Source organism: Geotrypetes seraphini, chromosome 5 (genome assembly GCF_902459505.1).
Source record: "Geotrypetes seraphini chromosome 5, aGeoSer1.1, whole genome shotgun sequence".
Taxonomy (NCBI): domain Eukaryota; kingdom Metazoa; phylum Chordata; class Amphibia; order Gymnophiona; family Dermophiidae; genus Geotrypetes; species Geotrypetes seraphini.
In genome coordinates, this window is record NC_047088.1 from 82,836,863 (window position 1) to 82,854,623 (window position 17,761).

At 47.8% G+C, this 17,761-nt stretch overlaps 1 protein-coding gene across 6 annotated transcripts in view; it reads left to right on the forward strand.

Annotated features, from left to right (window-relative positions):
* The window catches only part of AIFM1 (apoptosis inducing factor mitochondria associated 1), a 136,143-nt gene that overhangs the window by 30,396 nt on the left and 87,986 nt on the right, over positions 1–17,761 (forward strand). For 4 of the 6 annotated variants that reach the window (XM_033945167.1, XM_033945168.1, XM_033945171.1 and 1 more), the window contains exons 5-8: positions 2,690–2,725; positions 13,805–13,935; positions 14,223–14,353; positions 17,459–17,549. In XM_033945167.1, the coding sequence (XP_033801058.1) occupies positions 2,690–2,725; positions 13,805–13,935; positions 14,223–14,353; positions 17,459–17,549 (389 nt within the window). The remainder of the gene's footprint in view (positions 1–2,689; positions 2,726–13,804; positions 13,936–14,222; positions 14,354–17,458; positions 17,550–17,761) is intronic. The other 2 variants (XM_033945170.1, XM_033945172.1) reach the window with 1 other exon arrangement.

The window sequence follows — 17,761 nt, forward strand, 5'->3', positions numbered from 1 at the left end:
TATAATAAAAAAATCTAATGAAGTGCTGTATACAAATCCGTCCCCATAAAAAAATATGTGATTGGGGAATTTTACTAATTGTAGACATCCGTTTTGGTCAAAAAATATACTGTCCGGGTGAAAACTGGACTTGTGCAACCTGAGTGTATGGGAAAAGGACTTTTATTTTTCATTATTGGAGCCTTTGTTATTTTATTATGATGTTTACAAAAGCACTGTGAAGGGCCACATATACACTTTACTATTTTTTGCTATATTGAGTTTTCCATAAGGTACAGCGCAGAGGATTAGTGTGTTGGTTGTTCACAGAGAGCCCAGCCCTCCTCTCAGCTTACTGAACTTCTCTATGCAATCATCATAAGCAGCTTTTTTATTTCCTCGAATTTAGCATGTCCCCCATGGAAGATACAGAGGTTTTTACAGAAGAGCACATTATTAGACATATTAACATCCCCCCATATCCTCACCTCTCTAGCATGGGAGCACTAGGAACTGTTCCTGATTACAGATGTCACATGTGGAGTCACACTACAGCCTTACTGAGTTCCTGTGACAGACTCAGTGTGAAGCTTCTCTTCCTCCCCCCACTTCCCCCTCACACACTGCCTGGCTCATAGGATACTAAGGGGAAGACAGGCAGGCTAAACATCCACTCACAAGACTGCAGCCAGCACAGGAGGATGGGCCACGGCCCACCGGGACAATGCCCGGTCCTCCCAATGGCCAGTCAGGCCCTGTTGCCAGATGAGCTGCAAAGCAGACACCAGCACACTCACCTCCTGCCGCGCTGCATATCTTAATTGCGGACTAGAGAGTTGCGCGGGGACAGAAATCCCACCCGTCCCCGTGAGGAATCCCTCCGTCCCCACCCGTCCCCGCGAGGAATGTCCTCCGTCCCCGCCCGTCCCCGTGAGGAATCCCCTCCGTCCCCGCCCGTCCTTATAAACTTCAGAAATAGTTATTTCATTTAATTATGCTACTGAATTAAAGGCTCTGGTAGAAACCCATTTACAAATAAGCAAAAAGACTTTATTAATTTGGAAATATTAATTGGGAAGAATACACACTTTGTAAACGGGTTTCTACCAGAGCCTCTTGTTTATAAATTTTTATCAACACAACTAATATACTACTTTATCCTGAAGCAAAAAAAAAAGATAAAAAGAAATAGAATTATTTTCCTACCTTTGTTGCCTGGTTTCTGCTTTCCTCATGTTCTCATTCAGTTCCTTCCATCCACTGTCTCTCTTCTTCTGCGTCTTCCATTTGCTCTGTTACTGTGCCTCTCCATTTCTCCCCCCTTCCAAATTGGTCTGGCACCCATCTTCTTCCCTCCGCTCCCCCCATAGTCTGGCATCTCTGTCTTCTTCCCTGCCAGCGTCTTCTCCTCACTCTCTCTTCCCCATTTCCTATCAGCGTCCTTCTCCCCCCCCATCTTCCCCATGTCCTGTCAGCGTCCTTCTCCCCCCTCTGTCTTCCCCATGGCCTTTCAGCGTCCTTCTCCACCTCCTCCCCCCGTCTTCTCCATGGCCTTTCAGCGTCCTTCTCCACCCCTTTGTCTTCCCCATGTGCTTTCAGTGTCCTTCTCCCCCCCCCGTCTTCCCCATGTCCTGTCAGCGTCCTTCTCCCCCTTCTGTCTTCCACAAATGCTTTCAGTGTCCTTCCCCCCACCGTCTTCCCCATGGCCTTTCAGTGTCCTCCTCCACCCCTTTGTCTTCCCCAGTGCTTTCAGCGTCCTTCTCCCCCCCGTCTTCCCCATGTCCTGTCAGCGTCCTTCTCCCCCTTCTGTCTTCCACAAATGCTTTCAGTGTCCCTCCCCCCCCCGTCTTCCCCATGGCCTTTCAGCGTCCTTCTCCACCCCTTTGTCTTCCCCAGTGCTTTCAGCGTCCTTCTCCCCCCCTCTTCCCCATGTCCTGTCAGCGTCCTTCTCCCCCTTCTGTCTTCCACAAATGCTTTCAGTGTCCTTCCCCCCCCCGTCTTCCTCATGGCCTTTCAGCGTCCTTCTGCACCCCTTTGTCTTCCCCAGTGCTTTCAGCGTCCTCCCCCCTCCTTCTCTCCCGCCCCGTGTGCAGCACAGCCGGCCAGGTCCCCTTACTTTTGTGGCGCTAACCCGACCGACCGACAACAGCCCTGATCTGACAAACCTCCCTGCCCTTAACCACGAATCTAAATTTCCTTCCCTCCCTTGGTAGCCACTCGAGCCGCGAGGCTACTCCTCCTTACCTACCCTGCCTGCAGCACAGAGCCGAACGGAAGTCTTCCCGACGTCAGCGCTGACGTCGGAGTGAGGGAGGGCTTTGTTAAGCCCTCCCTCCCCTCCGACGTCAGCGCTGACGTCGGGAAGACTTCCGTTCTGCTCTGTGCTGCAAGCAGAGCAGGTAGGGAGAAAAGCCGCGCGACTTAGTACATCCAGCCCCGCAGGAACCCCGCGACCCTCGGAGGCGTCCCCACGGGATCCCCGTGACCCGTGCAGCTCTCTATTGCGGACCGTCCCGCGTGCCAGCTGCAAGGCCTTCGTGTGCCACAGCTGGCACGCGTGCCATAGGTTCGCCATCGCTGCATTAGTGTAACAATTCAAGATTTTTCTTCAGGGCAACAAATGTCTCACCTGTGTCCTTGATATACTATGAGTCTTATATATTATTTATGGGATTTAAAGTATTAATTATCAACAAACAATGTCTTTTAGCAGGTAAAAAAGGACTACCAGCAGGAGAAGATAGAGGTAAGGACATTTATTAGAAAAATAGCAATGTAACTGGGTAAGGGTGATTAAGATGCAAGGTTTAAGGGCTGGTAAGATGTCGTGTTCACAAAAGTGGATATCTTACCATTAGGGTCCTTTTACTAAGCTGTGTTAGGTGCTAACATGCAACTAATGCAGGAAAAAATGGACTATCATGGGATGCAGTATTTTTAGCATTTGCATGCTCTAACAATGTGCTAAATTTTATATTTTTTTTAAGCCTGATCAACCATACCATCCACTATCCCCTCCTCTCCCTTAGAGATCCAACATGCTTGTCCCAAGATGTCTTGAATTCAGATACACTCTTTGTCTCCATCACCTCCTCCAGGAGGCCGTTCCAAGCATTCACCAGCCTTTCCATAAAAAAGTATTTTCTGAGGTTACTTCTGAATTTATCCCCTTTCATTTTCATCCTATGCCCTCTCATTCCAGAGCTTCCTCTGATTTGAAAGAGACTTGCCTCATGCACATTTATGCCATGTAGGCATTTAAACATCTCTACTATCTCCCCTCTCCTGCCTTTCCTCCAAAGTTTACATATTCAGATCTTTCTCTGTCCCTATACGCCTTATGCTGAAGACCATCAATCATTTTAATAGCCTTCCTCTGGACTGACTCCATCCTGTTTTTGAAGATGTGGTATCCAGAATTGTAAGCACTATTCTAAATGAGGTCTCACCATAGTCTTATAGAGGGGCATAAGAATTTTTGATTTGCTGTTTGTTGGATTTTTATTGTTGTTCTGCTGAGAATGGAGTTATTTTAAATCAGTTGATCATTCTGATTATTGCTGTCGGAAAAGCAGCTTCTTCAATCTAAATATACAATTCTTTGGTCAACTGCATGATATTTTTCATTGTATAGGGCTCTTTTTACTAAGGTGCGCTAGCGTTTATAGTGCATGCTAGCCGAAAAATTACCGGCTGCTTAAAAGGAGGTAGTAGCGGCTAGCGCGCGGGGCGTTTTAGCGCATGCTATTCCATGCGTTAAGACCCCTAACGCACCTTTGTAAAAGGAGCCCATACTGTTTTTTTATAGTACCAGATTCCTTTAATTTTTGAGATATTGAGTAAAAATGCATGATTTATGTTCAGATTTTAGGCTCTAGCGTGTGGACATCTGTAAAAAAGAGACAAGCCATGGTGTTTGTATGTAAAATAAATAGCTATGAAGATAAAACATATTTTACTGAAATGGTCACATTGCAAGAAGCAATTGTGCAAAGTACATTTTGGAACTATAAATCTGCCTGATCCATGAGTCAGAGCACCATTCATTGATATTTTAAGTTGAACCAGCCTTTCATAAATAACTCCAGCATTTGGCAGATTTCCATTGCTGAGAGCCAGACATAGATTAATAAAATTCATATATCTTCATCATTGATTCACACCTCCTAACATGGTTATATAGAGACACACTTATCCAGCATGAGTGAATGAATGAAAGCTTTGAAAATGCTTGCTAGGATTTCCATTTTACTTAATTTGTCTAGGATAAGATAATAAAAACAATGGGGAATGGAATTGTTTGGATTTATTTATGAACAAAAATATTTTAATGAAGAATTTATGCTTATAAGGTTAGCATACAAAAATCAGGTCACTCGGAATCCTGCATTGTTGCATGATAATGACATCACAGATGGTTTTCTATGACATTGCTGCACATTGTGAACACTGATTATAGAAAACATTTTTGCTGAATTATTAGAAAATCTGGAACTCTGTTTCTAGACAAAATATTAATGCTTTATTCTACGAGCAGTCACATAACTGGAGTTTAACTAGCCTTCATAAATGACATATCCATTTCAGAAATGGTGGATATAATTGCTGACTTTGTTAGCATTACATATTTAGCTTATTTTCTAATCAGATGCTCTACCATTTGTATTTAACTCAACTAGAATTTTGTAGTTGGTATCTTATAATAAATTGTATAATCCTCATGTCACACCATATGTGATCTGTTCACCTATATCACCTTTTGTATCTCTGTACTTGTTTTTCCACATATGGGTGATGAAGTACTGAAGTGCTTATATTGTATTTTTTGAAATGGTAAGGTCATTTCCACCCCTAACCACACCTACTTTGACCTTAGCTGCCGCTAGATACCATACTTAGACGCGATTCTGGCACCTACTCTTTTTTTTAAGCAACTTTTTGATTGTTTTTTTAATGGTGCGGTCAATTACTGCGCTGATTAAAACCAATTAAAGCTATTGAGTTAGGCAGTGGTTAGGACACCTACCACTGCCTAACTTAAGGTGTTGTTTATAGAATGCGGGTTTAAATGCATTTTTATTGTGAATAGCACATACATTCATTATAATTTTCCTAGGTTCTGTAGAGTAAATATTCCCTCCACGACAATCGGCATAGTTTTAAATACCACCTACTATTTAGGTTTTTGACAGATACTTGTGACCTGAATTGGCCACTGTGGAAACAGAATGTTGGGCTGGATGACCATTGGTCTGACCCAGGATGACTTCTTATGTTCTTAGCTATCACGGACTGTTTTATACGAGTACCTGGATTTTCTGCACTGGGATGTACCCAGATCCTAGTGCTAGAAATCCATGATATTCAGCCAGGATCCAGATAACTAAGCAGACAAAGCTAAGACAGCCTTTTTGCTGCCTTAACTTTATCCCTTTTGCTACTAAATGGGTAAAATGCCAGCTTCTCTTGGACTTTGTCCCCAGACTACACCATCACTGACCTGATGAGACCAGATATTCAGTGGCACTATTTGGGTTTGCACTGTTTAGCATGGTTTAACCTGACAGAAGCCTCTCCTGCTTAGTTAAATCCTTTGGATATCAGGTGGCTTATGTTCTTGGAGCTGAGATTCTGGTTTATAAGACTTGTGTATTTTTTGATTGATCTTTTTTTGTGTTTTTTGTTGGTGTTTTAATTGAGAAGTTTAGTTATCCCAGGACAAGCAGGCATGATATTCTCACATGTGGGTGACGTCATCTACGGAGCCCCAGCGCGGACAGCTTTTCAAGCAAACTTGATTGAAGTTTCAAGTTTGCTACACTGCACCACGCATGTGCATGCCTTCTTGCCCACTAGAGGGCGCATCCCCACCTCGTGGTCCTCAGTTCATTCTCTTCCGCGGAGCCAGAAGCCCTGTGGAAATTGTGCTCTTAGTTTTGCCTTCTGTCACCGTGGCTGTGTCTCTTTTTTGACTCGGTCGCTGTGTTTCTCTTTTTTGTTCCTTTTATTTCTTTCAGTTTTCGTCGAAAAAAAACAAAACATAAAAAAACTTTTTCGTTCGGCTCCGGGGGCTCCCGGTAGCCGCGGCCGCGGGACCTCGCTTGTTCCCGGCCGGTTTTTGGGCCCATGTCCCGTCCTATGACGGGCTTCAAAAAGTGCACCCGGTGCGATCGGCTTCTTTCTATTACCGATCCTCACCGGTGGTGCTTGCGTTGTCTGGGCCCTGAGCACCCCACCGACACTTGTTCCCGGTGCTCCACTTTTCAGAGGAGAGCTCTCCGCCGCCGTCAGGCTCGTATGGCGAAGCTCTTTGCAGTGGACCCCGTGGCGGGGAAGGCCTTGACGTCGGCCTCGGCTTCGGCCCCGGCCTTGACCTCGGCCTCGACTCCTTCGTCCTCGCCCCGGGAGCCCTCGACGTCGAAGCCGGCGAAGGGTAAGTCCTCACTTCCTTCTTCACTTTCAGCCTCGAAGAAGCCATCCTCGAGTTCCTCGGCGGGGGCGGGTGGGTCGTCCTCGGCCCCGCCCTGAGAGCCGAAGTCGGGTGCCCCGCGGGAATACTCGGTACCGAGGTCGCCCTCGAGGGAGCACCCGACGGCCCCGGATCTGCCGGCTATGATGGGGGTACCCGTCTTCCAGGACTTGCTCCGGGCTCTCATCGCCTCGGAGCTGTCCGGGGCCCTCACGCACCTTCAGCAGGCTTCGGCCTCGGCTGCCCCGGCGTCGGTGACCTCGGTCTCGGTGCCCTCGACTTCGGGCCCGGGGGGGGTTTTGGCCTCGGCCCCGACCTTGCCCTCGACCTCGGCGGACCAGCCTGAACGGAGTGTGCGGCCTCGGGACAAGATGCGGCGAGTTCGGAGGATCTCTTCCTCTTCGTCCTCGTCGAGGTCCTCCCGGGGTTCCTCGGGTCGGCCTCGAGCGAAGCGTCGATCGAGGAAGCCCAAACGCCAACGGGCTTCTCCTCGACGCCGCGGTCGCTCCTCGCCGACCGGGGCGGAGACCCTGCGGGCAGTGTTCCCTCTAAGCGGGCGGGTGTTGTGAGCAAACTTTTTTCACTGTGAGCTAAAAATATCGGGCGCCAGCAAGTTATGAGCCAAATAAATATGTTGCTTTCTACCACAGAACTTCCTTACGTTTGTATGGAATCTATCCCCTTTCAACTTTAGAGAGTGCCCTCTCGTTCTCCCTGCCTTAGCTACTAAGTCTATTCCCTTCAGTACCTTGAATGTTTCTATCATGTCCCCTCTCAATCTCCTCTGCTCAAGGGAGAAGAGGCCCAGTTTCTCTAATCTTTCGCTGTACGGCAACTCCTCCAGCCCCTTAACCATTTTAGTTGCTCTTCTCTGGATCCTTTCGAGTAGTACCGTGTCCTTCTTAAAGTACCAGTGCTGGACGCAGTACTCCAGGTGAGGGCGTACCATGGCCCGGTACAGCAGCATGATAACCTTCTCTGTCTCTTCAGTCCAGCATCTGCCCCTTCCATTCACTGTCTGTCTTTCCCTGCCATCTCTCCTCCTGCCCCCCCCCCACCCCCCAATTTGGTCTAGCATCCATCATCTTCCTTCTGTTCCCCTCATGGTCTGGCATCTCTATCCTTCCCTCCCCCCTGTGGTTTTTAGCATATCTCTCTTCTCATTTCCTCCACTCAGATCTGATCATTCTCTGCTCTCTCTTCCCTTTTCTTCTCTGGTCTTCCTTCTCTATTTTCTGCCTCCATCTAAATTAAATTCTTTCTTACTATTTAGTCCCGTTTCCCTCTTTTCATTGTGTCTACACACAGCTTGTCACCCCTTTCCCTCACCCCTCCATTATCTTACTATTTTCTTCCCCCTTTATTTATCTCCTCCTTCCATCCAGTATGTGTTCTTTCCCCACTTCCATTCAGCATCTGCTCTCCCTTCTCAACTGACATCCATCTGCCTTCTGCTCTCTCTCCCTTCTTCTCACTTCCATCATCTGTCCCCTTCTCTCTCTCTCTCATCTCCTCCATTCCATCATCTGCCCCTTCTCTCTCTCTCTCCCCCCCCCAACTTCCATCATCTGCCCCCCTTCCCCTCACCTTTGTGGGTCACTTTCTTTCCCCTGAGGGTGGCTCATGTCACAGGGGAAGCTTTGGCCGAGCAGAACCGCTTGATTGACAGTGGAACTTACTTGATTGATGTCGATGCTGGGGCCCGTTGCCGTTTGAAGGAAAAAAAAAAGGTGGAAAAAAGGAACCTGTAAAGGCGAGAGGAAGGGAAACCTCCAGGACAGCTGCTTTTTGCCCTCCTTCAGCGGCCCAAGAGTTCAGACCAGCAGCGGCAGCTCTGTATGCTTTTAACTTCGGCACAGAGCTGCCCCTAATCAATAGTTTAGCGCGGTTTCATGAGGCAGCCTCGGGGCCTTTGATAGCCGGCCCGCTTCGATGATGCGATGTGGGCCGGCCTAGCAAAGGCCCCGAGGCTGCCTTATGAAACCGCGCTAAACTATTGATTAGGGGCAGCTCTGTGCCGAAGTTAAAAGCATACACAGCTGCCGCTGCTGGTCTGGAGGTGCGGAGACAAGGCAGGAGGCAAACGCGGTGGAAGGCAGGAGTCCCGGCGAAGGCAGGAGTCCCGGCACAGCGACTGCAACAGGAAGTTGCAAGTCAGCTGACGCCGGCCTTTCGTTGCGGCGGGGACCGAATCCTTCGTGGACCGGCAAGATTTTGTTTGCGGACCGGCGGTTGAAGAACTGTGCTCTACACTGTGTGCGCTGCGACGAGAAACTTGTGCGCTGCGAGGTAATATTTTGTGCGCGTGCGCACGTCAACGCAGCTTAGCGGGAACACTGCCTGCGGGTCTCCGAACTACGCCTCGATAATCCGAGGCTGTTCCGTTCGTCTGAGGTTGAGTGCTCGAGGGACTCTTCGCCAAGACGAAAGGGGCGTGCCTCGGTGCCCCATACCCCGGGGACTTCCCGAAGGGGTTCCTCGGGGCATGGGTGGTCCCCGACCCCGCCTCGATCGCTCGGTGCGGCTTCTTGGGGTTCGGGGTCTGGCACGGGAAGGGAACCTCGTTACTTACGCGAGGCTTCTCCTTCCTTCTTGGCGAGGCGCTCGTCTCGATCTCCATCTCCACCTTCGAAGCCCTCCTCTTTCTCTAGATTCGTTCTAGATATGGGAAGGGCTTTGGACCTTGATCTGGGAGCAGGATCACAGTACACCAAGGAGTTTTTGGAGGAGCAGGATTTACCCTCTCCCCCCAGAGAGACGCCTTGGCTCCCTCTTAATAAGGTTCTTACCCAGACCTTTTTGAGGAACCTTGACTCCCCTCTTACAGTCACAGCGGTGCCTTCTAAGATGGAGTCCAAGTATCGCACTGTTCCGTGCAAGGGCTTTGATAAGGCACAGCTGTCCCACCAGTCCCTACTGGTGGAGTCGGCTTTGAAGAAGTCACAGCCTTCCAGGGTCTCTGCGGCGGTTCCCCCCAGACGGGAGGGACGGACCTTGGACAAGTTTGGTCGTTGCCTCTATTCCAACTCTTTGATGGCGACCAGGGTCCTAAATTACGCATTCACCTTCTCGTCTTATTTGAGACAGATGGTGAAGTCGTTGCCGAGGTATTATGGAGTCATGCCGGATTCCCATAAAGAGGATTTTGGGGCTTTTATGTCCAATTTGTCCCAACTGCGTCTCTACCTCTTCCATGCTGTGTATGACGCATTTGAGCTCGCCTCTCGCGTGTCCGCCTTCTCGGTGGCCATGCGCCGCCTGGCATGGCTCCGTACCCTGGATATGGACCCGAATTTGCAAGAACGTCTGGCCAGTCTTCCATGTGTTGGCTCAGAGCTGTTTGACGAATCCTTGGAGGCGGCGACCAAGCGTTTGTCTGAACACGAGCACTCTATTGCCTCGTTGGTCCGTCCCAAACCCCGGGCTCCGCCGCAGAAGCCGTTTAGACCCCCTCCGCGGCGGTACCCGCAGAAGTCGACGCCGGCCTTCTCCAGGCCACCGCCCCGACGTCCCCAGCAGCAGGGCAGGGTGTCCCAACCAAAGCCTCTAGCGCAAGGAGCGTCTAAACCCGCTCTGTCTTTTTGACGTGATGCGCGGTTGGGGGCGGGCCCCCTCCGCACTGTCAAAAGATCCCCTTCCTATCGGGGGCCGATTGCAGGCCTTTCTTCCAGCCTGGGCCGAGATCACGTCGGACGCTTGGGTGCTCCGGATCATCTCCGAGGGTTACTCGCTAAACTTCTTAGCCATGCCGCCAGAACATCCGCCGGGGGCTTCTCCTGGCTGTCGACACCTGCTTCCTATTCTCCTGGCGGAAGCCAGGTCCTTGTTGAGCCTTCGGGCGGTGGAGCCCGTGCCCCCGAACCAAAGGGGACGGGGGTTTTACTCCCGTTACTTTTTGGTCCTGAAGAAGACAGGGGACTTACGCCCAATTCTGGACCTCAGGAGGCTCAACAAGTTCCTGGTCCGGGAGAAGTTCCGTATGTTGTCCCTTCCAGTCCTGTACCCTCTGTTAGAATCGGGGGACTGGATGTGCTCCCTGGACCTGAAGGAAGCATATACTCATGTTCCGGTGCATCCCGCCTTCCGCCAGTACTTACGGTTCCAGGTGGGGGAGTTGCACCTCCAATATCGCGTCCTTCCCTTCGGGCTGGCCTCGTCTCCTCGGGTCTTTACAAAGTGTATGGTGGTGGTCGCGGCTGCCCTAAGATCTCAGGGACTGCAAGTCTTCCCCTACCTGGACGATTGGCTGATCAAGGCTTCGTCCCGGGAGGGGGTTATCTCAGCGACCCGACAGACTATCAGTTTTCTCCAACGTCTGGGGTTCGAGGTAAATTTTCCCAAGTCGCAGTTGTGCCCGGCTCAATCCCTTCAGTTTATCGGGGCCGTGCTGGACACGGTTCGCCTTCGTGCGTTCCTTCCCTCGTCGAGACTGGAGGCTCTGCTTCGCCTGGCCCGCCAGATTCTGCGGCAGCGCTCCGTCTCTGCGCACGGGCTGATTATTCTACTCGGCCACATGGCTTCGACAGTTCATGTCACGCCGTTTGCCAGATTGCATCTGAGAATTCCTCAGTAGACCTTGGCCTCCCAGTGGCGTCAGGATCGAGACCCGCTCTCCCTCCCTGTAGCGGTCACTCCTTCCTTGAGACGATCGCTCCGTTGGTGGACCAACTCTTCCAATCTTTCCGGGGGTTTGCTCTTTCTCGTCCCTCCACATCACAAGGTCCTGACCACGGACTCTTCGGAGTATGCGTGGGGAGCTCACCTCGACGGTCTGCAGACTCAAGCGCTATGGTCGGCGGAGGACCGTCTGTGTCACATCAATGTGTTGGAGCTTCATGCCATCTTTCTGGCAGCTCGGGCGTTCGGTCATCTACTGCGCAATCAGGTGGTCCTGTTACGGACGGACAACCAAGTGGCAATGTATTATGTAAACAAGCAAGGGGGAACGGGCTCCTGGTCCCTGTGCCAGGAGGCCTTGCGCCTTTGGGAATGGGCGACTTCCCAGAACATCTTCCTGCGGGCGGTTTACATTCAGGGAGAGAAGAATTGTCTGGCCGACAAACTCAGTCGTCTTCTCCAGCCGCACGAGTGGTCGCTAAACTCCCGAGTTCTGCGCGAGGTCTTCGACCGCTGGGGAACGCCTCAGGTGGATCTGTTTGCCTCCCCGGAGACTCACAAACTGCCCCTCTACTGTTCACGGATTTACTCCCAGGACCGTCTCGAGGCAGATGCCTTCCTTCTCGACTGGGAAGGGAGATTCCTTTATGCGTTTCCTCCTTTTCCTCTGATCTTGAGGACGTTGGTTCACTTCAAGTCATCCAGTGCCACTATGATTCTCATTGCGCCTCGTTGGCCTCGTCAGCACTGGTTCTCCCTGCTTCTTCAACTCAGTACCAGGGAGCCTCTACTTCTGCCGGTGTTTCCCTCTCTGCTGTCTCAGAGTCGGGGTTCGCTGTTGCATCCCAATCTTCAGTCATTACATCTGACGGCTTGGTTCCTTTCCCCCTGACTTCGGCGGTCAGGGAGGTGTTGGAAGCCTCGCGCAAGGCCTCGATTCGGCTTTGTTATTCTCAGAAGTGGACCAGATTTTCATCCTGGTGTACCTCGCACCATCTGGATCCAAGTTTGGTTCCGGTGTCCTCGGTTCTGGAATATTTGTTGCATTTGTCCGAGTCTGGGCTGAAGACAACTTCCATCCGGGTACATCTTAGTGCTATTGCTGCTTTCCATCGGCATCTAGAGGGACGTTCTCTCTCTCTTCATCCTCTGGTGGTTCGTTTCATGAGGGGTTTAGTTAATATTAATCCTCCTCTGAATTCTCCTCCTGTAGTTTGGGATCTTAATGTGGTCTTGGCTCAACTGATGAAACCTCCTTTTGAGCCTATTGACAAGTCTCTTCTTAAGTTTCTCACTTGGAAGGTGGTCTTTTTACTTGCGCTCACGTCTGCTTGTCGGATTAGTGAGCTACAGGCTTTGGTTGCGGACCTGCCCTTTACTGTATTCCATCATGACAAGGTGGTTCTTCGCACCCATCCTAAATTTCTGCCTAAGGTTGTGTCTGATTTCCACCTCAATCAGTCTATTGTTCTTCCAGTGTTCTTTCCGAAGCCCCACTCTCATCCTGGAGAGGCAGCGCTTCACACGCTTGACTGTAAGAGGGCGTTGGCTTTTTATCTCCAACGTACCAAGTCTCATTGGAAGGTTCCTCAATTATTTTTGTCCTTTGATCCGAATCGGCTGGGACATCCTATTTCCAAGCGCACCTTGTCCAACTGGCTAGCTGCTTGTATTTCTTTTTGCTACGCTCAGGCTGGTCTCACGCTTCATGGTCGAGTCACGGGGCATAAGGTCCGGGCGATGGCAGCTTCTGTTGCTTTCCTCCGGTCTACTCTTGTGGAGGACATATGTAAAGCTGCCACTTGGTCTTCGGTTCATACGTTCACCTCCCACTACTGTCTGGATACTTTGTCCAGAAGCGACGGCCGGTTTGGCCAGTCGGTGTTACGTAATCTGTTTTCCTAAATTGCCATCCTCCCACCTGCCTTTTTTTGGTTGGCTTGGAGGTCACCCACATGTGAGAATATCATGCCTGCTTGTCCTGGGATAAAGCACAGTTACTTACCGTAACAGGTGTTATCCAGGGACAGCAGGCATATATTCTCACAACCCGCCCTCCTCCCCGGGGATGGCTTCTTTGCTGGTTATGGAACTGAGGACCACGAGGTGGGGATGCGCCCTCTAGTGGGCAAGAAGGCATGCACATGCGTGGTGCAGTGTAGCAAACTTGAAACTTCAATCAAGTTTGCTTGAAAAGCTGTCCGCGCTGGGGCTCCGTAGATGACGTCACCCACATGTGAGAATATATGCCTGCTGTCCCTGGATAACACCTGTTACGGTAAGTAACTGTGCTATTTGGTAATGTTCTAGTCTTCTATAATGCATATCATAGAAACACTTTTGCCTTGGGTTTAATAGCTAATACTAAACCTTCATTAGCTTAGGATTTAAATAAGCTGTGTTGTGATATAAGTGTAAGTCTTTGCACACAATAAGCTCATGCTCAAAACGTATTTAAATATAGGACAACTTCTATGGTTACATGCAAAATTGTGTGGAAAGCCTGTAGCACTTTATTACATTGGCCCCTAAGAGTTAATGGCTGCCATTTCTTTTCTTTCAGTTTTTTGTAATTTAAAGAGCATCAAGGCAACTCCTCTAGCAATGCTATGCACTCTGATCTCACAGCTTTCTTAAACTAGTTGTGGTGTGATCAAGTGTAAAGTAGTTAAGTTTTCAGTTGTAGGTTATGTTTTGCATTTCAGTCAGATCTTTTGCATCTTATCTCTAATCCTTTAGTTGCAGCTCCAGTGGAAGACATGAGCACTCTCCATCTAAATCCACCCCATGTCCCTTTCCTGCTCATTGGTGGGGGCACAGCAACATTTGCTGCAGCCAGATCGATCCGAGCACGAGACCCTGGTGCACGGGTAAGCTAGAGTTAAGACCACTTTTCAGTGGTTATGGGGGATAAAGGAAATAGACTGTAAATGGTAGCATTTGTTTTCATTTCAGTTTGCATAAAAAGCATTCTGCTCTTCCTGAGACAGATTTACCAGTGGAATGGCAAGAGTTTGTCAATATAACCAGATATATGAGAGCCAAATATGAAACAGAAAATGTATAAATACTTTGAGTTTTTCTCAATCCTTTCACTGCATACACCACTGTAGTAAGGAACTTGAGCTCTTTTGTCTTTTTTTTCCCATTTGTAAAGGTCTTGATTATATCAGAAGAAGCTGACCCTCCATATATGCGCCCTCCTCTGTCCAAAGAACTGTGGTTTTCTGAAGATCCACAAGTCACGGAAACACTTAGATTCAAACAGTGGAATGGCAAAGAGAGAAGGTGTGTGACCTCTGCTGGATAGCAAGTATCCAGTGGTTTTATGTTAAGAACATAAGAATAGCCTTACTGGGTCAGACCAATGGTCCATCAAGCCCAGTAGCCTGTTCTCACGTTGGCCAATCCAGGTCACTAGTACCTGGCCAAAATCCAAGGAGTAGCAATATTCCATGCTACCGATCCAGGGCAAGCAGTAGCTTCCCCATGTCTTTCTCAATAACAGATTATGGACTTTTCCTCCAGGAACTTATCCAAACCTTTCTTAAAACCAGCTACGCTATCCGCTCTTACCACAAACTTTTACCATAACCTGAGAAAGTTGTGAGGTGGAAAATTTCAATGCTTCTTAAAATGTTAATAAAAAAAATGAAAAAAATTTCCATGCTGTATTTTTGCATTGAAAATATTTCATTTCTGACACATTCCAAGCTTTGAATTTATTTTCAGTATGGCATCTAAACCACATTTAACAGATTTTTCACTAAAGTGTACTACTCTTTTAATATGAAAGACTTGTATCTAATATAATAAAACCCTAAACCGTGCATGCGCACTCCCACCTGCGTGCATCCGTTTTCCGTTAGATATAGGGTCCCGCAGGTAGGAGTGCGCATGCGCGCTTAGGGTTCTGTTTTTCGTCCTGTTTTTCAGTCTGGCCTGCTCCCTGCTCGTCTTGCGGTATTGTATTTTTTAGTTGAAAGACGCAGCGGTGGCTCCTCTCATGATCCCCGCCTGCGTTGGACTTCCGACCGAAGCTCCGAATTTAACTGCCAGTTGACCGACTCCCTTGCCAGAGTTATTTTTTAGTTTACACAGGTGCCGCGGCGGCTCCTGTCACGAGCCGCCCCTGCTTCAGAGAAGACTTCCGATGCAGGTGGGGATCGTTAGAGGAGCCGCGGCGGCACCTTTAAACTGAAAAATAACTCCGGCAAGGGAGTCGGCCAGACCATTCCCACCCTGAGTACTGAGGTGTGCTTTTGTTTAAGAATGCAATAATCGGATCTGCTTATAAATGAACTTATTCTATGAAAGAATCGCCAACTTGCGTAAACTAAGTGAGGCCCAGATGTAGGATTTCTAGACTAAGCTTTTAGCCTGGGTGAGAAGGAGAGCTTTGAATCTGCTGTCCCCTTGATTTATGAGGTGAAGAGTGTGCTCAGCTGAGTAGCCCCAGAGCTGCTATTTGAAGGAGCTGAAGGGAGAAATAAGTCACGGTTTGTTGTCAGATCCTGGAAATGGTTTACACTATTTATCTCACTCATCTTGGAACTGTAGCTACTTTTAGCTTAAAGTTTAATGTTCGAAGCATTAAACTTAAGGTAAGAGTAGCCCAATAGAGCAAACAGGCTGAGAGCCAGGACACGGGAAGGAGGCACTAGGGGCACTAATTACATAGAAAGGAGACACTGGGGGCACTAAGGACACAGTACGGAGGCACTGGGGCACTGTGGGCATTATGGACACAGGAAGGAGGTACTGGGGGCACTAAGGACGTAGGAAGGGATACTAAGGCCATGGGAAGGAGGCACTAGGGGCACTAAGGACATAGGAAGGGGCACTAAGGACATAGGAAGGAGGCACTGAGGGCACTAAGGACATAGGGAGAGACACAGACAGAAAAAATGACAGACAGACAGGCAGCGTCCAAGGACAAAGAAAAAAAAACCAGACAGACAGACGGGTTTAAAGACTAGTTATTATAATAGTTCTATCAGTATTTTATTTTTTTTCTCTTCATAATCAAATATTTTAATTTAACGTGGTGAGTTTTTTTTATTTTGTTTTTGTGTGGTATGTTTGCTTTTTTTTCTTTTACTAAATACCTACGTCAAACATATCAAATCACATATCTATTTAGTGTAAAATATCACTCCATGGTACAAACATACCTTTACTATTATGTGCAGTTCTGGTCACTGATAGATATAATGATTCAGAGAAGGTGACTGAAATGATAAAAGAAATGGAATGACTCCCTTACAAGGAAAGGCTAACAAAATCGGGACTCTTCTTCTTGGAGAAGAGATTGGCCATTGTTGGAAACAGAATGTTGTACTTGATGGACCCTTGGTTGAACTCAGAATGGCAGTTCTTGTGTAGGATATCAGGAAAAATTGTAAAGTAAAACTGAAAATGAGATTAAACCTACATGGAAGATCTCTTTGAATTCAAAAATTTCAAGAAAATCCACCTCTGTGAAAATTGGTGATATGCTAGAAATAATGATGTATTTGAGATGATATGTAATATCTGAGGCCTTTGTATGTGATCTGAATTGTGGTCTTTATAAAATACTTGTTATCTGATGAGCAGTAGAATTTGCATCCAGACACATCTGAACTGCTGGGGATGGGGCTCATTAGCAGGTAGCAGATATTCATCTTAAATGCTAAAGAAAACCTTATGCTATGTACGTTTCTGTATGCTTTTTAATATGAGCATCATAAATCAAATCCAAACACCCCAATATAAAAAAGACTGGTCACGAGCACAGCTTTCAGATTGTCATTTGGTTACTTTGTACCCCCAGGATTGCAAGTTGCTTTTTTCCCTTAGAAAATTTCATGGTTACCCAATACCATGAGGACTCTCTACCCTGTGAGATGTTCCAAGAGGGACATGGAGAGTTGACAGATGAGTGCTGGGGTTGGATGCTAAATATCCTGTAATGAAAATTCACCAGGTGGCATCTAATAGAGCAGGCTATTAATTTAACTATATCAACATTTTAAAGAACTTTAGGATTGACTGGTGTTAAAACATCTAAGGGGCAATTCTATATCTGGATGCCTCCAATAAGCGTGTGCACCTTAGTGCAGCAAGAATATGCCTTGCTTACAATATTCTTGTAAGTTATGTGCATAAGTAGGAGCCCCATCCTGCCTTTCCCCTAAGTACAAAATACCCACTGTGTAAGTTGAGAGAATATTTTTAGACTAGTTCATAGGCACCATACTACTATTTACATGCATTAAATACACACACATGTTTAATTATTAGTATGCTAAATATTATTCATTCACGTAATGTGCATAAATGTGAATGCCTAGGTTATAGGGCCACTTTTAATACAGTTCCTATGATCTTTATTTGTATATCTCTCTGCAGCATATTTTTTCAGCCACCTTCTTTCTATGTGCCTGTCACTAACCTTCCCCATATAGAAAATGGGGGTGTAGCTGTCCTTGGAGGGAGAAAGGTAGGTGTGCAATTTTTCAATTCAGAATTCCTTCCTTGTGCTTGATTTCTAGGGTGGGTTGATTGATTTTATTTTTATTTCTACCACACCTTTCTAAAAATTCACAAGGTTAAGTCAGAATTTTTTTTTTTTTAAAACAAAATATGCCTTTGTGGTCATATAGTTTTCTAGTTTTTTAAATTCTATTTCTGTTTATGCTAAAATCTAACCAC